Here is a 22,541-nt window from a genome sequence, read left to right as displayed (position 1 = left end):
TTCAAGTTGGAACAGCACATGCGCAGTTTGCTTCTTCTTCTTCTTCTTCTCTGGGATAGCCTAAAGTTGCATAGCGCCACCTAATGTACGAGAGTGTATTTCATCATGTCACTTACCTTCCCTAGAATTTAAATTCTGCCTGCCAACCTTGTGTATGGAGGACGAGATCTGACAGAAGTATTTAGTCCCCTAAATAAATAAATGTATAAATAAATGTATAAATAAATACTGGAATAAATAAATAAAAGAATGAATAAATAAATGCATGAATAAATAAATAAAAACTGGTAAATAAATGGAACATAAATAATTGAATTACTTCTACATTTATTTATTTCCACATTTATTTATTTCTACATGTATTTATTTCCACATTTATTCATTTCTACATTTATTTATTTTCATATTTATTTATTTCTACTTTTATTTATTTCCACATTTACTCATTTATACATTTATTTATTTATTTATTTATATATACTTCTGTCAGATCTCGTCCTCCATACTTGTGTAATACAAGAACGACAAAAGAGCCCTCCTCCTGACAGCTCTTATCCCCTCTCCTTCTCCCTCTGTGCCCAGTATTCCTCTCATATTCCATTCACGCCCTGTAGCTCTTATTTTCTCTTTCAATCTCTCTCTCCCAGTTGCATATTTATTACAATGTAAAACTATATATTAGCCTATACATTTTCGCAGTTTACTCAATAAATACAAAACAATGTTAATCGAACAAGAAAGTGTAAGTGTAAAGTTAGGCTACCCATTTAATAGACAGAGTAGAGTAGACAGACCCTGTCAGAGAGCTTTGTGTTCTTGAAAAATTAAAGGTTTGCTTTCTAGAACTAAAGCTTCCTCAGGCCTTAGATAGCCCACCCAGACCAAAGTATCTTTTCCTCGCTATCATGGCATTCCTGTTTGCTCCTGTAAAATAGTCTTATGGAGTCTTATATTTACCTGGTCTTTGATACCTGAAAAAAGCTCTTTTGTTCTTTTAATGATTTAAAGATTTGAACCACAAATGCAGGTCAACTATCAGGGCTTTCATTTCTTGTGTAAAAACTGAGGGTATGGCACATGCTTCTCACATGTTATGTGCCATGCAAACATTTTAAAATCCAGGTTAAAAGGATTCCTGTTTTCGTGTGTCACTGAATTACCCTTACAACCAATCACTTTATTTTTTATTGTATGAAAATGAATATAACATTCATTCATTGTTTCTTCTACTTTTGCCGTCATTGTTTTTGTAGTGCTATTTTCTGTTGAGGCTGCATCATGAAGATAACAAACGGCATTCCTTGTAATTTTCTGTGAAAAGCAACTTATCTTGCCATGACTGTTAAATAATGCTTAATGCAAAGTAAGAAACAAAGTAACCAACGACGTGACTGCTTTTTTTGGCCAATAGAACCAGTTACATGTGAAAACACAGCCTGGTTTCGCAAGTTTACTGGTTTCAGGTTCTTCTTATGCAGGCATGCAGGTAGAGTAGGAGGAGGGAACTGAGGAAGTTTCAGTTTGAGCTCCTTTATGTTAATAATGCATATAGGTACAAACCCCCCTACAAAAGGTTCCCTTTGCCCAATTCTGGATAACTTCAACAATTTAGTTTAAAATTCACATTTAGCTGCATGCGCAAAATATTTTCTTAAAGTCAACTCAAGTAAACTCAAGTAAACAGTCAACATCAAAAATGTATCTGTGGTTTCCACATAAGAATCAGCTGTTGTCCCCACAATTTAGAACAAGTCTTTAAAATCTTGATGTATAGACTGTCAAGTTACAATGAGATTAAAAATGTAAGTGAGCAAAACTGAAATATTCAGATCTGACAAGTTACTAGCAGGTTGTGATCTAAGTTCAATAAAAGTTGCATCTTACATCCTCTTTATACACCAGAATCAGAACCATAAGAATCAGAATCTGCTTTATGGGCCAGGAATGCTTACACACACGAGGGATTTTACTTCAGTGAACTGTGCTCTCTATGTACAAAAGTACAACATTAAATATCAACAATAAACACAAAATAAACACAAATAAGCAAAGACTAATATGTACAAGACTAAATAATATAATAGTGCAGTGGTGAGGTGCAAATGTAGTAAACATGATAATAAAAATGTACTTATGTGTATGGTTGTTAGAATTGGTAATTGTGCATGTTTAATGTCATTTCCACTGTGATAGAGAATGTGAAATCAGTTAATGATTCTTCAACCATGAGTGTGAGAGCTGTTGCAGGTGTTAGATCTTATGATCGGATGCTTCAATTTCCCTCGGGATGAATTACATTTTTAAAGAATTAAATGAAGTATCTTGTATTAAGTCAAATGCGCATGAACCTGAAACATGCATAACTTGCACATTTAGTCTGTCTGTATTTTTCTACCATGCCATCTCCCTAGCTCATAATTATGTGCAGTTTTACCTCCTTATTTTTCACACAGTTCAATCAGCAGCGTTGGTTCAGCTGTTAAAAAAAGCGGCGCTCTAACTCTCCCTTCTGCAGGACTCATTTGATAGTCTTTTTATTCATTTGGACTATGCAAGCCTGGCTTGAGTCAGTCCTGAATAATTAAGGCTGGATTGCATTCATGGAACGACTTGAGACTTAATTAAGAAATGGTGTTAGTTTCTGTTTGACTTTTTCAAGTGAGCTTGGATTTCTTTAGCTACGTTGATGGAATACCCCTCAGGGCCCGTTCCTCGTCCGTAACTATCTCAGATAGCTGGATCATTTCAGGATAACCTGACGTCAGTCAAATTCTCATTTACAATTTTTTCCTTTTGTCATCTCAAAACCATTAGTGGCTGTGCACTCAGGAGTGTTTGCATGAAGCGTTTGTGCGCTGAGAAGAAAAGTGCTGCATGTCCGTCCTGTCTCCATGACAACAGTCTGTTGACAACGGCCGCTGTATGACAGACACGGCTCTGTTACTTTTTACTACATGTTTGATATTTGAGAACGTTTTTTGCCCCAGCAGACAAAGAGCAAAGAGGATGTGAGTACAAGATACGATCCGTACAGCGCCTTTCTGAAAAATTGAAAGATTTTCAACTTGAGCGCTCGGAGCGGTGCAGTACTGCCGTAAAGGAATGGATTGATTTAGTCTAAATACCACTCACAAGGATCAAGATATGAGGATTACACTTTCCTTCCCTTACCCCCCCTGCATCAAGCACACTGACACTGTGTCCTCCCGTTAGTGAATTAGGAATTATGAGGGACATTCATCTTCTGATAACACACAATGAACATACACAGAATCAGTACACTGATGCAGCTATATATAAATATATAAAACACAGCGTAGTCAATTTAGTAGGCCTAGTAACCATAGACACTAATGAACCATAATAATCATGATAGAAAATCATTAATCAGTAAATTACTTTTTTTTTATTAAATATGAGGTTACGGCAAACACTCACAAGTAAATATATAGCCTAATACAGCAAACATTATTATTCATATTCTTTACACTAATGCATGTGACCCACTCACAAAAATATATTTTAAATGACATGAAATGTATACCCTTTTTTTTTTTCTTTTTTTTTTAAATCTGTATAATTGATCATTGTGAAAGGAGGCAAGGGTGAAGCTTAGGTAGCTTAATGTTGGGTCTTTGTTCAAAAATAGACCAAAGAGAACAGTGTAGACATTTCTCTATTTGAAAAGTGTCTTGAGATATGTTTTGTTATGAACTGGCGCTATGAAAATGTATTGATTGAATGATTGATTTGTATCACCTTATCTTACACAAAGCACTTGGTACCTACCCCAGAAGGTTTTGAGAATCTAAAGCTTTAAATCCTGAATTCTGGTTGTATCTTCATGCACCACTTTGTCATAACATTGTCTCTAATTTCTAAAGGGTAAAACTAAATCACTCACTGTTTTTATCAAAATAAAAAATGTCTTGCTTTATCTTGCGTGAATTTTCATATTCCACTTCTAGCCAGATTTGGATTGCCATTATTCACTTGGTAGTCTAATAAATGTTATCCATAAAAGAAAGAAGGCTTTATTACTCAATCAGCCATGAGACTCTTCCATCTTTTGACCACAATTTTGACGCACTTCATGCTGGTTCCAATTTCATTCGGGCCAAGGTTTGGATAATGTTGCTTATCTGCACTTGTTAAATTATACAGTAGATGGTTTAAGAAACTTGGCATTCAAGTTGTAAAATAGTTCTACAATGAAACCCAGCCATTTTAAGAGCAAAGCATTCTTACAAAGGGGAGGGGCTGCTTGTCTGACTCAGTGACTACTTTAGTGAAACAGCAGACGCAAACATCAGCTTGTGGTTGAAGCAAGTCAACCGTTTGATCATGGCTGTGAACGTCCCAGGAGTGATAGCAATAGTGTTCTTTTACCTGCTGGTTCTGGGAACCGGCATCTGGGCTTCTTTCAAGTCCAAAAGGGAGGCGAAGAAAAGTGCAGCTACTGGAATGGATATGGCTCTGCTGGGAAATAGGAGAATTAGCTTGGTAGTGGGAATCTTCACAATGACAGGTGAGGATAGCACAACTTACAAAAACTACAATGACAACTGCAGGTGAATGAAACCATTGTAGATATTTATGCAAATTATGTTACACTAAACAGAACACTGATAGCACTGAGCATAATTCTAATGCAAGTAGAGCATAATATCTTAATGAAAGATAGGTTACTAAATATGAGATGACCCTTTAATAAGTGATTCAAAGTTGTGCACAGTGGAGAATAAATTAAAAGAACAACTATATAAACCTCTTCTTGTCATGATTTGGCCTTATTTAGTTTTGTATTTCAATATTTAGGTTTTAATTTCTCCTGTTTATCCAAGTGTTGCTTCCCTTGTGTGTTTTTGCCCTAATATTTCATAGTTTAGTCTTCAGTGTTTCGTGTGTTATTTTGTAACTTTGTACCCTAGTGTTTCTTTATTTTCTAGTGTGTTTTTGATACTTTCTTGAGTTCTCTGTGTATCTTAGTGTTTCTTGATTTATGTTGTAGTTCTAGTCTCCAGTGTTTCTTGTCTTCCTGTTTCCTGCCTGTGTGTGTTTTCCCTCCAGTGTTGATTGCCCTCATTGTCTTCACTTGTGTCATTAGTCTCACCTGTGTCTGATTACCCCTGTGTCTATTTAGTCTCAGTGTTTCTTCCCCTCTGTGTCAGTTCATTGAAGTGTCCCAAAGCCAAGGAAGTGTACCGTGCCTGAGCATGATACGGAGGGGTCACACTGGACAAACTGGATTTGAAGCGTTGAAGCGTTGAAGCGTTGAAGCGTTGAAGCGTTGAAGCGTTGAAGCGTTGAAGCGTGCTTGGGCACGGCACGGTACGGCTGGCCAGTGAGACCGCGCCCTTAGTTGTCAGTCTGTTTCGGTCGTCAGTTTACTAGTGTCTCCTTGTGCTTCCTCGTGGCTAAGTAGCTTACCTCAAGCAACTTAATAAATAAAGACACATGATTTGATAATACCACAAACATAAGGGATACTGAGATAGACAATTGTTGAGTTATTTAATGTCCTTTTTATTTTTTTGTTGACATGATGCATTTAATTGTTTTATCTATGGCTGATGTGACTATTTTTAGCTTAGCCTTTGGTGCCCTACTATTTTTTTGAACAGTTAACATTACTCTTACAACTTACTATACGGTGACTATACAGATGTTAAGATCTCTGCGATGTTAACAGTATAATACTAAAGAGATTACAGTGGAATAAACTAGAGTCACAATGCCATTTTTTCACCTACATTAAGTATGAATAAAGTTCTCATTCATGCTCGACCTGCTCCGACCTCCACCTCAGCTGCAACGAAGTTTGGACAGAAGGAACGCAGAGAATTCAAAGGAGAAATCCTGCATCTTATCCAATATGCTCTTTTGTAAAGCGTCTCTAGATACCACTTGTTATGAATTGGTGCTATACAAATAATGACTGATCAATTGATTGATGATATCTTGGCTTAATGCTTCTTGCAAATGATGAAGCTAATATTTGTCATTGAAAATATTTGAAATAAAATGCTAAACCCGGTTTAGAGTTGGTTAGTTCTTATACCACTTTGTTAAACTTACTTTATTACATTGTTAAATTCCTCCCGAAAAAATATCTGCTCTCCTGATCCAGTTCACTGTCCTCCCACACACCTAGAGTATATTACATGGGAGATTTCATTTAACAGGTCTAACAGAGATAAAACAAGTTCCTTGTGGCTCATGTTACTTATCTTGTTCCACTGCTTTTCCACACAGAACACAAAGGCCTTTCTTGATTGCAGACAACAGTTCTATCCACAGAGGCATTCCTACAATATCAGACATGAACTGTGCAGGTGTGCTCATTGTAAAGGGTTCAAAAATGTGTATAGAAGTCATTAAAATGTGTTTTGTTTAGGCTAAAAACAAAGGTTATTAAAACGGTTAAAATGGATTACAAGATTTGAATTGCCTAAATATATGTTAAAAGTAATTGGAACAGTAGAAAAGTTCATTATAGTGAAAATACAGTTCATGGCTAAAAGAACAAGTTGATTGAGTTAAAAAGTGACCCCAATATAATTTTGTATGTTTTATGTGTCTAAAATAGCTTTCTAAAGCCATATTTCAGTGCACTGAACTTGTTACAATATTATAGTGATACTCAATCAGGTCGCTAGAGGGCGCATAGCGCTGGTGAGGAGCCTAATACCCCAAAGAGGCAAAACCTGCAGAATAAATCCTGCAGCCGAGCTGAACACAGCTAAACTTTGTTTCCTCTTTGTATTTACATGCAGAAACACTCCTCCCTGGCACCGCTAGGCCAGGCCGAGGGAGCAACATCATCTTATCCAAATCAACACCCATTAGCCCAAGAATCCAAGAATGTTGCCGTAAATTTGCTTGTAATTTACCCAACCTAGACTCTTGGCATTGGCAACTGGGTGTGGTGGAGAACAACAACATCTTTGCTATGAGCCAAGATTCTTTGTGCCAGATGTAAAATATGGTCCTTAAACAATGTCAAAATCTGTGACGTCCTAAGGGCCCAAGGTTAACTGTGCTACAATTATGTTAATTTCATCAAATGCAAAATCGGAATGTGCCTTATTTAAACCGTATGCAAACTGATATAAGGTCATGAGGGAAGTTGTTACCTGCATAACAATTATTTTCCCATCTTGGTTGGATCCTAACACAACAAACAAGGTGCAGTAAGACTTCAATCTGAATAGATACTTCATATACAAACATCCATGATGCAATGACTGGGGTGAAAGCATCTCCAAGTATGGTGCAAGTGTTTTTCTTTTCTTTTTTTAAACATTTAACATAGTATGAAAATGTCATAATTCAATATTAACCAATCCATTTTCCTCTGTGCTTGTTGCTGCTGCTTGTACATTTGGTCTCTTTCTGTGTGTTAATCTTGTAGCAACATGGATCGGAGGAGGCTTCATCACTGGCACATCTGAGATGATGTGCACACCCTCTTTGGGACTAACCTGGACATTAGTGATGATGATGGCATTATGCTCCTCCTTTATAATCGGTAAGTGCTTCAAAAAAATGACATCTTACAAGACATGAAATGTCTCCATGACAAAAAAAAGCTAACGTGACAATTGGGATTTTTCCTCGTTTTATTTTAGAGTGTTTATTTTCAGTTTGAAATCGTGCCCTCTTGATTTGATTTGCAGATCGGTCGTGGCATTTCTCAAATTCCCACTTTTGAAATAGTCCCACTTGTATTTGGATTTTCTATTCTCTGCAGAAATATTGTTTCTTGTACTGATTTTCTGTGCTCCAGATTTCCTCTCTGCACTAGGGATGCCGCCGTAGACTTCTGAAATGGCTGTTTGATCTCCAATTTGCGATCCAAAAATAAGAATTAATGTCTACTGGACAGGATCAACAATAACCAAGGATAACGAAAGAAATCAACCCAAATTCAATTTAGGTTTTCCAAGCAAACGGCAAACCAACAGGTGTTGCAGTGATGAAAGAAGGCAAGCGAACTGGTTCAGATATAACTGATTCTACCCAACCTAAAAAAGCCTCAACATTCTTTATAAGCTCCACAAGCAGAAACATGGTGAAACTATAAGATAAATATTGGAGATGCTTTTGAAAAATGGAGAGAGGTTAGAACATAGTGGTCTTAAGACCAATGCAGAGCTGGCTGAACACTAAAGCTTCAGTGTCTGCAACATGGCAACCTGTTTGCACATTAGCTATAGGTAGGAGAGGACAGGGGGGTGAGACAGCTCTCTTCATTAAATTGATTTGGACTGCAGTACCCAATTTAAACGCTAAAAATAATCTTTACATCTCCAGCACTGCTTTACTTTCTAATAAATATGTCTCTGTCATTTTAACATTAAGGTGGTTTGATGTTTGCTCAGCCAATGAGAGAAAGAAACTTTGTGACAATGCTGGACCCGTTTCGTACCAAATATGGTAAAGGACTGACAACTGGACTGTGCCTGGCTTCCCTCGTCATGGATGTGGTCTGGATACCTACAACACTTATTGGTCTAGGTACATTTATTTAAAGGAAGTGTCTTTTTCTGTTTCAGTGTAATTATAATTCTTTTAAAGTTAAAGTTGCACTATGGAGTTTTGGTAGAGAAATGTAAAAGTTGGAGAAATGTACAGATTATGTGCCATATGTTCATAACTACAGTACATACACAATCTGTCCTCAGAGGAAAATGTGGCCCCTAGATCACTGTTTGAAGATAAAATGCAATGCAAGAAGTTATGATGGGGGCCCGCAAGTGTGAAACCGTAACTCCCCTGATAGCTTTTTAGCCCAGTGTTCCAGGGACCCATTTTTCCTTTGAATGAAGTTTGTGTATTTATTTCAGAAAATATAGCAAAGTCTTGTTTCACTTCTCCAGCTTTCAAATTTCACTACCAAATCTACAAAGTGCACCTTTAACTTAGCTGAAGTGAAAATGTTAATATACTATCCATGAATGTAAAATCATACTTTCATTTTGCAGATATCACTTGAATACAAAAAACATGAAATGGAGATATTCAAAGAAATACTATAAGATGTAACTGATGCAATGGGTCTGACAGGCGGAACCATGACTGTGGTCCTGGATATACCATACTCTGTGTGCATCTGGATCTCTGCTGCAATCGCCATTATCTACACACTTCTGGGAGGTCTCTACTCTGTGGCCTACACAGATATTATACAGCTTGTCCTCATATTCTTTGGCTTGGTGAGTTTCCTATAATTATTGCTTTAAGAAAGCACTTTTTACACACTTTTTACATAAGTCATCAAACAACCCATTTTTCCCCACAATTGTATGTTAATTTAATGTATGTTACATTTTCTTTGTCTCTTCAGTCTATCTGTATTCCTTTTGTATTCATGAATCCTTACACATTGGACATAAGCCAGGCACTCATGAACAACACCCAACATGATCGTTGGATTGGTAGACAAGGGCTGGAGAAGATCTGGATAATGATTGATAATTTCTTATTCCTGGTAGGGTAGCAACAGCTCAGTTAAAATTGAATGAAATTGTAACTGTCCAACTAAATAAATGCTTAAGTGTTTATATTGTGCAGCATTTACCCTATTGATATTCTACACTATAGTGATGGATATAAACAAAATATTTAAAGATATTTTTTCCTTTTCAAGACACTTGGAAATCAGGGATATCAGTGCTTCCATCAGAGGACCTTGTCAGCTTCTTCCCCGTTCACAGCCAAGCTGACATGCTTTGCTGCTGCGTTTGTGGTAATTCTATTTGTGATACCTTCAGCACTGCTTGGGTTGGCTGCTGCATCTACAGGTAAAAACCGTTACATACTTTGCTAAATTTCAACAAAATTGTGTTTATTTTTCAATCATGTCAACAAAAACTTAATGATGTAATGCTGTAAAGTCTGCATTCAACTCTTACAGTAACTACCATTCCCTCTGACTGACCGCCTGTCCTAACAGCATGCAACACAAGCGAGCGTCAGCGGTAGAGCCAGAGCTCAATTCAATTGTTTCCTATTTGAGTGCCAATTTTACACTGAAGCCCTGTTTCTATTAGCTTGTTTTACAAAGAGGAGATAGTGGTGCATTAATAATATCCATATCTGTGGTTCAGTGTTTTTCTTTGTCTCGTGTCAACACCAGAGAAAAACTTTATTCAGCTCACCGCAAGCTGTTTAATGACAGGCCTTTAAGTGTTGTGATTTGAGTCAACAGCTCATTAATACAAAGCACCATACTTTCATTTGACCAACTTAATACAAAATCACTAGTTGTCACACTGTTTGCAGGGGGAAACTGAAATTCACAGTGCAATGAATTCAATATTTAACAGATGCAGTGTTGACAGCGAGTGCGCGCTTTTTGTTAGGACACGGTGTAAGTGTCTTTTTGCCAGGTTTTATATAAAAAAATGTGATGTCACTTTGGCTTTTTGTAGATGAACAATAATTTCATCAGCAAGCCAGTCATCTTTACATCCATAAATCAGTCAATTTAACCCAACAACAAGAATCCAAACCATGTTGATAATACAAAGAAAAAATACAACTTTTGAGTCCTTCCTTCTTCTGTTCACTTGTCGCAGATTGGAACCGGACTTCCTATGGTTCTCCATCTCCATATGAACGTGGGGAAGCAGCTTTAGCTTTGCCCATCACCCTGCAGCATCTTACCCCGCCTTTCATCTCCATTATTGCTATCGGATGTGTGGCTGCTGCAGTGATGTCATCTGCCGACTCTGCTTTGCTCTCAGCAGCTTCTGTATTCAGCTCCAACATATACAAAAACATCCTAAGGCCTCAGGTGAGAAAATGCATTCAGCTCTAAAGTTTACTGCATCACACAAACAAAACGTGTGAACTGCACAAAGTGAAATGATTGCGTAAAACAATGGCTAATTAGCGGTTATTTTTCTCTTCCTTCTTCTTAAGGCATCAGACAGAGAGATTCATTGGGTGATTCAAGTGGCTGTTGTAGTTGTTGGCTTGGTTGGTACATCACTTACCAGCCTGAAAAGCAGCGCCATATTGTTTTGGTTCCTTGGTAATGAAGTAGCTTACGTGATCATCTTCCCTCAACTCTTCTGCATCCTCTTCTTCAACATCTCCAATGGTTATGGGGCAATCATGGGCTTTCTGGTGGGATTGGTGTTAAGACTTCTGTGTGGAGATCCATCACTTGGATTAACACCAGTCCTACACTTCCCAGGATGCACTCTTGAGGATGGTGTTTATGTCCAGTATGCTCCAGTTAAGACCATCTCCATGCTGTCTGCCGTTGCTGCCATATTGATTTTCTCCTACCTGGCTTCTGTGCTCTTCAACAAAGGCCTGCTCCCTGAAAAATGGGATGTGTACAAAGTGAAAGCCCAGCACTCACTACAACCACTGTCACCAATAGATGTCACCAGTTCATTACCTAATGAAAATGAGAAAAATAATGAAAGCAACTCACATACCGAGGCATTAGAACCAATGATAAGCACAACAATGTAGTAGTGTATTCAGGACCACACATTTACTATGAACTAGTTGATTATAAGCATATCCTGTTAATAGCATACTGGGTATGGGTATGTGTATTGTAAACTACTGTGGAATGAAGTCAAAGATTTCCCAGATAAACATCTTGATATTACTAATTGAAGGTAAGTTAAGAAAAAGTTGGTACAAATGCTTTTCTCGTTTCCTGTCAAGTTCTACTGTTACAAAAACAACATTTCCCTTATTCTTTCTAAATGTGATATTCCTTATCTTTCATTCTGACAAGTTTTCTGTTTACATTGCATGTTGCTGCTAAAAATATATATATCATTTTTAAAACAAGTAACCCCAAGCAATATTATCTTAGATTTTCAATTGGATTAATTGATGTATTTATTTTAAGTACAAGTTAAAGGATAAAAAAGTCTATCTGCAAATACATTGCTGTTTAAACACTCGACAACTCAAAACCTTTTAATGAAGAAATTATTTGCCCAGAATGAGGCAGAAGAAATATGTTTAAGTTTAGTTGATTGAATTAGTTAACTCTTAAAGTTGACCTGAAAGATTTGTGTCTCTTTCCTATGTTAAGTGTGTGTTGGATTGTACCCACATGAGGCGTATAAAAATGTGAGTGTATGTGTTTTGGCAACAGTACATAACTGCAAAATCTGTAAAATGTGGCGCAGGGTGTCCTAGCAGACGTGCAACAGCATGCTACAAGAAGGCAAGGCAAGAGAAGTTCTTCACACAAGACATCAAAAGCATCATGACAGAGGAAAGAAAAGAAACATTAAAATAGAACATTAAAAAAAAAATTAATGGAATTATTCAATCTGAACACATGTTCAAATAAAAATTATTCAAATGAAATTAATTGAAATAAATAAAGTAAAAATATAAAAAGAGTTCAAAGTTACAGTGCAGAGTTAAAATTTAAAATTATGTTTAAATTGTTTAATGAAAGGCAGCTGTGAACAGGTGTGTCTTCAAACTCAATTTAAAAGAGCTGAGAGTTTCAGCAGACCTGCAGTTTTCTGGGAGTTTGTTCCAGATATAAGGAGCATAGAAACTGAACGCCGCTTCTCCGTGTTTGGTTCTGACTCTGGGGACAGAGAGCAGACCTGTGTAAAGACCTCAGAACTGGACTGATGTGATCCATTTTCTTGGTTTTGGTGAGGACTCTAGCAGCAGCGTTCTGGATCAGCTGCGGTTGTCTGACTGATTTTTTTAGGCAGACCTGTAAAGACACTGTTACAGTAATCAAGATGACTGAAGATAAAAGCATGGACAAGTTTTTCCAGGTCCTGCTGGGACATCAGTCCTCTAATTCTTCATATGTTCTTCAGGTGATAGTAGGCTGACTTTGTAATTGAAGGCAACATACCTGCAACATCAGGACCAACAAAAACCAAACAACAGTATCACAGTACTTCGTACCTCAAGCATTTCTTAATACAATAAGAAAATTGTTCAATACAATATTGATAGTATCATTTATGATTTCATGAGAAAAAAAAAAAAAAAAAGACAGACAGAAGGACAGAATAAATTAATCAAATTCTTACTGTTTATCTAATTAAAATTGATATAATTGTACACGGTCCAGCACGCAGACACATACCCAATCCAAAGATTCTGCATGATTAAAAAATTGGTAATCAATTGTGCATACATACCTGTATCAGCCTTTACACTGAAGTTTTACATTTGCAGATTATTTCTGAAAACAGTGTTCAAGCACTTCAAACTTTAAGTATGATTCTTAATAATTTATTAAAACAATGTTTTAATCAAAAGGATGTTTTACCAGTTGTGAGTGAGAGTGTAGTGAGTCTGTTGTTACTCCTTCTGTAGCTTTGACATTGGAGCAGCAAAAGGCGCTGTTGTTGTTGCAAATGGAGAGAAATAAATTGGGCATTGAAAGGGGAAGGCTTTAGGCAGTCATTAGAAAAGGAAAAGTTAGATTTGTAGCATTACTGGTCAGATCTTATCAAGGCTGGTAGATTGTCAGGTAATGCTGTTAATGAGTTTTCAGGTAAGCCTGTAGCATCGGTTGAACAAGGTTCAAAGATGTTAACTTGCATCTTGCACCAAAGTTTGATGAGAGAGCCTTTCTTCTCTCTTTTATCAGCGTGTTGCCAACGGGAGTGGATGGCCTGAATCTGACCAGGTAGTTATGTTGCAGTCAGTTTTATCAGGAAAGGCCCAGGAAGCTTATTCAGCACTCAGAACAGTATACTGTCAAATATATATGTTAAAGAAGCAGTTTTGAAGGCTTATGAGTTGGTAGCAGAGGGTTTTCTGCAACATTTTAGGTCCTTGAGAAAGTCTGATAAGCAGTCACAAGTTGACAATCTAACTAAACATTTCAACAGGTGGTCCTCTGTTTAAAAGGTTAACACACTGTTGGAACAGTTTACAGATTGCATTCCACCCGAGGGTGCGTCTCATATCGCTGAGCGAGTTGTAAAAACTGCTTATGAAGCTGCCACTCTGTCAGACGAGTGTGCTGGCCCATTCAGGTACATTTATAAAAAAAAATATATATATATATATCTTTTAGATAATGTTAATGCTAAAGTTAATGGTCATCTGGCAAAAATGTCTTGGTCTGAGTATTCTCAGATGAACCACGTGGCCAACGTTCAGTTGTTTTGGGTCTAGTTTGTAATTAATGCCATGAAAAGGGGCATTGGAAGGCTGATTGTCCTAACCTGAAAAGCAGAAGGCACACCCACTGTAAATATGTTAAACCTGCTGCTCTCTGTGTTCCTGTTAGAGATGTTCCAGTTCAGCCAGGACGACTTTGTCAAGAAAATTACTTTATTGCAATTATATATATTTGGCGGTATGGCTCTGTCTGGGATCTCCCTGCCCTTCCTTACGTGGAAAGCATTAGGCAGGAACAGCAAACATTCCTGCCCTTCCCGTGCATACAAGGAAAGCTATAAGGCATGGAGATAAGCAGCAAACCCAAACAGAGCAAGCATCAATGACAAGCACGACATTGATTAAGTCAGAATAGCAGAAAAGGAGGAGCTGGGGAGGAGGAGGGATGCAAAACTAGGCATGCTAGAGCAGTTTAAATAAGGCGGCATATGTACTATTTGGCCAATAGGACGCTTTGAAGCAAATCAGCTGGACATCAGCTGATGCGGCTTGCGTGAGATCAGCTGTTACCAGAACTCTGGCATGATAGTTGAGCGTGACTCTGTGACCTGCCTGAACTAACCCTACGCTTCATTTGTCTCAGAAAATTCAGTTGATTCAGTTAAAAATGAAACCGAGAGGTATTCTGGTTATGAAGCTTTTTCTGTCAGATGGGTTTGTAGCATTCTGGGTGGTGATAGTAAGGTGCCTGTTAAAATCCTGTGAGATACAGGAACAAAATATGAATTATCTTGCTTCTTGTCATGATTTGTTCTTAAGTTTTATATTTTGTTAATTCCAGTGTTTAGTATTCATTTCCTGTTTTATTTTTTTTCATCCCAAGGTGTTGCTTTAATCCCTGTGTAAAGTTTCTTGTGCTTCCAGATTTATTTTCTTATTTGAACTTTATTTGAATCCTCATGACTATGACTATAGCAAACAGGTATACCATGCTTCTCTTGCAATGGCCATGTGTTGAGAGGTAAAATTCCCAAGGGGAGGAATTAGGGTCAGAATATCCTCAAAAAGATACCAGTGAAGATCATCCCTCAACGGCCAGAAAAAAAAAAGTCAACCCCCACTCTGTGCATACATTTCCCTTGGCAGTGGGTTTCATTCATCGCTTGGATAATCCCTCAGTTGATAGTGTGGTCACTGCTGTGCTGTCTCTCATTCGTAGGGCTGAAGGAAAGCACTTGGTTAGGAGTATTTTTCCACCTGGTGGAGCCTCGTAGTGATTGGTTACGTAAAAGCTCATTATCCATCTTCTTAAGCGATGGTCTTTGTACCCAATACAGGGAGAAGGGTGATTTCTTCCTGTTTAACACTGAATTGAGAAAGAGAGGATTTGAGAGTGGCACCTGGAATTTTTTCTAAGCGAGCCTCTGCAACAGAGTTCCTGATGGTGTTGGAGGGATGTTAAACAAGTCAGCTTGTAAATACAGAGAATGACGTCCCTAATGCTGCCACACCCTACAGAGCACTACTGACAACTGGCACCACAGTGAAGCTTTTTTTTGTTTTTTTTTAAGATTTATTTTTGGACTTTTTGTGCCTTTAATGGAGATATAGGACAAGCTGGATTCAAACCAGGGCCGCCCGCTTGGAAGAGTATGGCCTCCATACATGGGACACGCTCACTAACCATAACCACTGCACCACCGGCGCCCCAAACCACAATGAAGCTTTTATGTCGAAACTGATAACATTTTGGATGCATACCATATCATGCCAGCAACTGTCTCATTGTGTCCCCAGTGTGATTACACCAGGTGGTCACCAACAGAAAAGGCCATGTGATCTCCAGGGATGTAAGCCGTCTGTGTGCCACATTGAACAACCTGTCCTATGGTCTGTCAGCGCCACACACTACGCTGTAGTTCACTGCCAGTCTTGTCAATCATCACAGCGAGCGCAGTGGTCCACTCTGGAGCGTGCCACCAGCGCCACTACGTCTCTGCTCTGTTTCAAATGCGCTGCCAGTCTATTTTCAACGGAGTACGCCGCAGGCACTCGTCAAGCTGGACAGAATATGACAACCCGGACAGGAAGTCAGACAAGGAAATGCGCTTATCGTCCAGTCATTTTCCAAATAAAACACAATATACAGACTTGTGATCATATTTTTCATCACTTTATCAACATTATGTCAAAACAGGCACCAAACGGACAACAACTCATCCTCAGAAAGACAAAGCAACACGTTTGCACGTCTTTCTCTTCTCATAAATGTATTGTCATGATGGTTCACAAGGTTCAACAGAGAATTATATTCTAAGTTAAATATAAAGAAAAAACACAGTAGAAAGTTATGTAGACCAAGAACTCTTTCTATGTATGATTTTGTGATTGTTGCTGTGAACATGTTTACTCATTTTGTGACTACACTAAACAAAGATAAATGTCTTTGAATACATATATCAATACTAGACAAGTTAAATATAACGTGTACCAAAAATCTGTTTATTATCTTAATGTTATCATACTTTTTAAATGTTTTTTGTCTGAGCTTTGATTCAGCCATTCTCCTCCAATGGTACAACGAGAACGTAAACAGCTCTGGTCATGTGAAAATTGCACACTAAACGTACAACTGCACAAACGTCATTGAGAGGTTTTGTTTCGTCAGTTTTTCCTTGAAATGCATTGATACGTCATTTAATAAAGTTTTTAGGACCCTTTAACTGAAAAGATTTTTTTCTGTCACTATTTTGTCCGATGGGATCATTACAATCAATGTTCTCAGAGTGCGTGATGGAGTATGCTTGACATTTCAGTTATGAAATAATTCTGCAATGAAACCCAACCATTTCAACCAGAGGGAAAACAATGTGTATAAGAGGGAGGAGCTTTTAATTTATATATTGGCTTCCAAATCAGAGTGTGACGGAGCGGCTCCGTCACTGACTGCAGTCAGCACACACACCAACACACACGCTTACACACGCTGACACACACACATCCGCCAAACTTTTCACTCTGCCAGTGCGCCTATAATCATTCAGTAAATCACACCATCTTCCTCCTTTCCCTCTCCGTTTCATAGCGCGATTAAGGGTGCACACTTGAAAGCTCTATTTTTGGTATCACACATATATATATACAGATGCAGAGTGGTATTACCATTGGTGCGTTGCATATGCGCTCCGTGGTGTCCCGTTTGTTCCAAACAGAAGCGGCCCATTTCCGCATCCTAAATAGGCGGATGGGGCGCGCATGGGTGATCACGTGATTGATTAATTAAATGTTTGTTTTGAAAGTATCGCCACCGATACATTACAGTGGTGGTACTAGAATATGGATGAGAATGGGTAATTTAGGGGTGAGTAAACCATGTTAATTTAGCAGAGTATAAATTGCTCATTCATGAAATAATGTGTTTCTTTAAAATGTTAGGCAATTTATAACGGCCAGTGGGAGGGGCTTCTTGTCTTTAAAAGAGAGCTGCTTGCTGCTTTCAAGCAGTCTAGGATGGTTACAGCGAAGGTAACATGTTACAGCAGAGACTTTATTTTTTTGAAGTACAGTTTGTTTGCTGAGTTATGTGGATTTTGTTTTTGGACGACTTTTTGTTTTTCTAAATAGTTTAAATAGTCTAAACACCATTTTTTCCTGTTTTTGCATTTTTGCATTTTTGTAAATATCGATCACTGCACTTTGGGAGGCCGGCAAAAATAAAAACACTTCACTTACAGTCTGCGACTACGCCTGTTTTTAAGTTTCTGGGTGGATTGAAAGAGGACCCCGTCACACAGAGAAACAAACTGCCATTTTGTAACAAGAATGTTGGTCTAATTTGTTAATAAATTTGATCTTTGTACTACAAGGGTCGCTGGAGCTTTTTGACCTCTTCTAAAGCCTTTCACTCTTCATGCAACTTGGTACTGTAGTTGGTGAAGTTGTGCCAGGAATTCATCTGCTTCTTCAGTAACAAGAAGTTTACAATAATTGACACATCCTTGAATACCGTTATATATTAACAAATTCTGGTACACTAAACAGAAAATTGATAGCACTGAGCTAAATTCTCCTTTGAATAGCCCATAATAGCTTAATGAAAGATAGGTTACTAAATATGAGACTTTAATAACTACATGTGATTTATCAGCAGAAATGAGAAATGTGAAAACAAAGTTGTGCTTAAATGTCTTAAGTGTAACTGTAAGTACACTTGGTAAGTCTTTTTAACTAGTTAGGAAACCAGGAAAGGCAGAAACATCATTATTTTTTGGACAATTGTTATCATTGTCCATTGAAAAGAAGATGTTCATGTCTCAAAAACGTTGCCTCTAATATAGTTTCATTACAAATTATCAACTAAAAGTCTGATACATTTCAGTCAACAAAGTGGATGAAGGATGGAGGATGAATAATTTGATGACTATATAAACCTAATATGAGTGAAATATTTTTAATTCTGCATTAAACATTTTTCCGCTTTGACAATCGATGTGATTGTTTATTATACTACTGAAAAAATTGAGTCTTAGGTATTTTACTTGGCATTTACTGCTATGATGTTTTGGATTTATTGGCTGCCTCACTGTATCTGACACCTTCAGTGTATTGGCTGTTATCAGTACAAAATTCAAAAGGATCTGTGATGGTATGGGGATGCATTAGTACACATGGCAGGGGTAACCTGCACATTTGTGAAAACACCATTAATGTTGAATTTATATACATGTTTTTGATCAACGTATGCTGCCAAAAAGGCAACTTCTTTTTCAGGGAAGGCCTTTAAAACATTATTACGATTATTATTAATGTACGCAGAGAGCGCACCAGAGCAGTTGGGGGTTCAGTGCCTTGCTCAAGGGCACCTCGGCAGTGCTCGGGAAGTGCCCTGGCACCTCTCCAGCTACCAGACCAACTTCCAGATTTGGTCCGCACCGGGACTTGAACCGGTGACCCTCCGGAGCTACTGCCGCCCACAAGAATACAAGAATAGTAAAACATTACACATTCAAAGTTAAATTGGAAGATCCTGTTTGGTCAAATGAGCTGTAATTTAAAAGTGCACAGAGAACAAAAAAGTACAAGGATAACATTTGAACACTGGCAGAAATTGTTCAGCACTCCGTCAACCTTTAAGGATGTAATGTGTTTGATTAAATCTTTTACTGGATTTGGATTGTGGAGATCCTTGCCTATGCAGATGGACCAAATGTGTTGGAATATTACAACCAGAAGAGAACAGTAGACCTTCAAATGGTAAGAAAAAAAGACGTCTGGTTGTAGGTGGTCTTACAGATGGGGATGTGTACATTGTTGCTGCTGTGGTGGTTGGATCTTGCAATGGTTAACAAGGTCGGAATCAGAAGAAATACGATTTTTAGCATGAGTGATGAACACAAAAATACTGTTATTGACAGTGAAAATGAGAAAACACACTTACAGCCCGCTATACAGTGGGTCGCCAGAGGAGTTGATATCAAAAAAGTTTCTTTAGTTTGTAGATTTTCAAAACGGACATTTCTGTAATTTAGGTTTTTCGAAGTCATCAAGGCCTCTTTTGAAAATAAAAACAACAAACTTGAATTGTAACTTCAGTTTAATATTAACTGATTAACTGATGTTAAATTAAATTGATTAATAGGTAAGGGAATTACATTTCTGATTAACTGTGCCCACCTTTGCTTGTTTTTTTTTTCACATCCAACTTTTCAGGGAGCAGGCTTTTGTTGAAGAGCTCAGAAGCCAGGTAGGAGAAAATCAAGTTGGCACTAAAGGCCGCCATCATGAAGATGGTCTTAATTGGAGAGTATTGGACATAAACACCATCCTCGAGAGTGCATCCTGGGAAGTGTAGGACTGTAGTGTATGACTGTAATGTCTGTAGTTAACCAGCTACTATTTATCTGCACTTTCCGGCTGTTTGTAGTGGTTTTTTTCTCTCGGTGTAGCAGGTGTAAATAAAATTTTGTATGAATAAAGATTATTGTTATGGCCCAGTGTTATTCATTGTCATTTTGTGATTGGTATAAAGACTACAGCTATCAATGTCATGCACCTTTTGCTGTATGTAGACTAATAAATAAATGACCTTGTAGCTTGAAAATCGATACATATAATATTGGGTAAAGTTCAACAATTGGCCGTTTAGCTGCCCCCAGCGGTTAAAGACCCTTACAGAGGCATCTTCTGAAATTCTAGACCCAAATAGTTTTTTCCCCCCAACTGAATGTAAGGACAACACCAAGAATCTGTTAACTTTTTGCGGCACTTTTACCCTGAATCTCTCAAAACTGCTCGCCTGCCTTATTTTAACTGCCTTTATTTAATAAACTGTATCTGCTATCAGACTGTAAAAAGAGTCTTGTCTTGACTCGTTCCCTTAGTGTTGAGGAAGCTATACATGTCAAATATAATGAGTTAAGCTTCTAGATACATTAAATGAAGATTCACCACACTGACTATACCCCTCAGAAATATGTTGTAAGCTAACACTACAAGCGTGTATTTTTCTTCACACTGAACAAGTTTAAAAAAGACAAAGTCATGTTATTTTTATATTTATATTTGGTCTGCTCTGTATTAAAACTATAACCTTTATCTACAATTTAAGAACATATAACTTCTGCCAACTACAGAAATTCAACATTGCATTATGATCGTGTAAGCTGAACAACTAGTTTATTTGACCTGAAGGTCAGTTTTATAAATTTGGTAACTATTAATTTAAGTCATGTAAATTGTACCAAGTGCTTCCATTAGTTTTGCTCTGTCACAGTTGAATAGAAATAATTTGTGCTCACTTAAAATATGGTGAATTGCCAAAAAAATAAGAACAGTTGCTTAGAAACAGGAGGTGGAGAACCTGACAACTCCCAATCTTTCATAATCTATATTCCAGCTTAGATGCAAACTGAATTTTGAGGACATAGTATTCCAGGACACTGTTCTGAAACAGACTTGATTGTCACGTTGCTTGGTGATGCGTTGTCTCTTGTCAACATGTAGAGATGTGTAAATACAGCCAACTGTTAACTTTTCACAGTTTTACAAGTAATACACTTTTCAACAAGACTGCAAACTTTTACGATCGGCATCCGGTCCACCTTTTGAAGCCACGCCTCAATAACAGTCTGAAACTAAAACTCACCTTCCAAGCAGCTCTCTGATCAATCATGTTCGTTGTCTGATTAAAGAAGTGGTTGTAAGTCTGCCTGAACAAGGAGAATGAGGCCTATTGTTATTACAAAAGATTTGATACCATGGTTTGTTTTATTTCTTTTACTTTAAATATATGGGGTTTAAATCAATTTGTGGGACATCAAATGTACACCAGTTACCTGGATGGCATGAAGATAGACAGGATTAAAGGGACCAAAAGTTCCAATATCTCTCCTTACCCTCCTCTTGATGATAACGTTGTGTAACATGAGTATATGTTTGCCTGTTGTAATTTTCCATCGTAAAGTCACTGCAATTCTGACTTTGTTCCAAGGCAAAACATCTTGACTCCTGAACATGTAGCATGTTAGAGCAGCAGATGACTCACAGGGATCATTTGTAGATTAGGTAGAAGGGCTGGGAATCTTTGGGTGTCTCATGATTATATTCAATTACGATTCTTGGGGGTCAAGATTCGATTGAAAATTCTATACTTTAGATTCAAAACGATTCTGGATTCATGATTCAGAGTCTATTTTTGAATTAATACATACTTGAGGATCTACTCCAGTCATCTGTGAGACTGGCTGAATTTGTTTCTACTCCATTTGGCATTTGACTGAGTTAAAGAGCTAGCCTTAGCACTTAGCAGGGCGTCACTGATTAACCAAAAAAAAAACGTTTTTTTAGAAGTTTTTTCTTATCATTATTTTCTTTCTCTTTGACATCTCACAGACTATAGCTTCATTATACTTTAAATATTTATTGCACTAAGTACAGTTTCATTCTGTTGTTACCCATATGTGTGTCATGGTGTTAGCTTTTGATACATTTGGTGTCACTTGTCACTGTTTTCTGTTTTGCAGTGTGTGTGCAGTGGAGGGTGTGGCTGGCTGAGCTGGAACGAGGAGCACCTGAATCTCATCAGGTCATCACTCAGGCCTTAAAGACAGATCGAGACTCAATGCCTGTGCCAGATTATTCCTTTTGCAGTCAGTAACTGTGTTACACTACTAGCCTTACCTGGAAGAACATTGAATGTGATTTTTTGTTCTTGTGTCATGGACTGACCTGTTTTCTCTTTTTGTGTGGATTTCTGTTTGGCCTTGCTGTTTTTGAGTTCTCCTGCGCCAGCCCGTCCTCTATTGCCACCAACTGCCTTAAGCCTTTTATTTTGCTACATTAAAACATCTTAAGACTGACTTTTGTTTCCGTGTTCTGCATTCTGGGGTCCAAACCCTAAAACTCAAACGTAACAATGTGTCTACGTTTAACTCTCAACACAAGAAAAC

The 22,541-nt window shown here is 37.7% G+C and overlaps 1 protein-coding gene across 1 annotated transcript; it reads left to right on the top strand.

Moving 5' to 3' along the window:
• The first annotated feature begins 4,322 nt into the window (after positions 1-4,322).
• LOC109976192 (high-affinity choline transporter 1-like) lies at positions 4,323-13,029 on the top strand. The gene is made up of 8 exons (XM_020626359.3): positions 4,323-4,528; positions 7,415-7,531; positions 8,365-8,520; positions 9,070-9,218; positions 9,350-9,493; positions 9,653-9,806; positions 10,584-10,801; positions 10,930-13,029. Exons 1-8 carry the CDS (start codon positions 4,345-4,347, stop codon positions 11,491-11,493), a joined length of 1,686 nt encoding a protein of 561 aa, XP_020482015.2. The 5' UTR covers positions 4,323-4,344; the 3' UTR covers positions 11,494-13,029.
• Positions 13,030-22,541: the final 9,512 nt, after the last annotated feature.

The sequence above is a fragment of the Labrus bergylta genome, chromosome 10 (assembly GCF_963930695.1).
Source record: "Labrus bergylta chromosome 10, fLabBer1.1, whole genome shotgun sequence".
Taxonomy (NCBI): domain Eukaryota; kingdom Metazoa; phylum Chordata; class Actinopteri; order Labriformes; family Labridae; genus Labrus; species Labrus bergylta.
The sequence above is the reverse complement of the archived record's forward strand: the minus strand, read 5'-3'. Positions and strand labels throughout refer to the sequence as shown.

Bases quoted from the DNA above. Each gene is read 5' to 3' on its own strand.
- LOC109976192 (XM_020626359.3), top strand. From the start codon at position 4,345: ATGGCTGTGAACGTCCCAGGAGTGATAGCAATAGTGTTCTTTTACCTG. The intron at 8,521-9,069 runs GTACATTTATTT...TGGGTCTGACAG, and splicing joins TACAACACTTATTGGTCTAG to GCGGAACCATGACTGTGGTC. The intron at 9,807-10,583 runs GTAAAAACCGTT...CACTTGTCGCAG, and splicing joins GTTGGCTGCTGCATCTACAG to ATTGGAACCGGACTTCCTAT.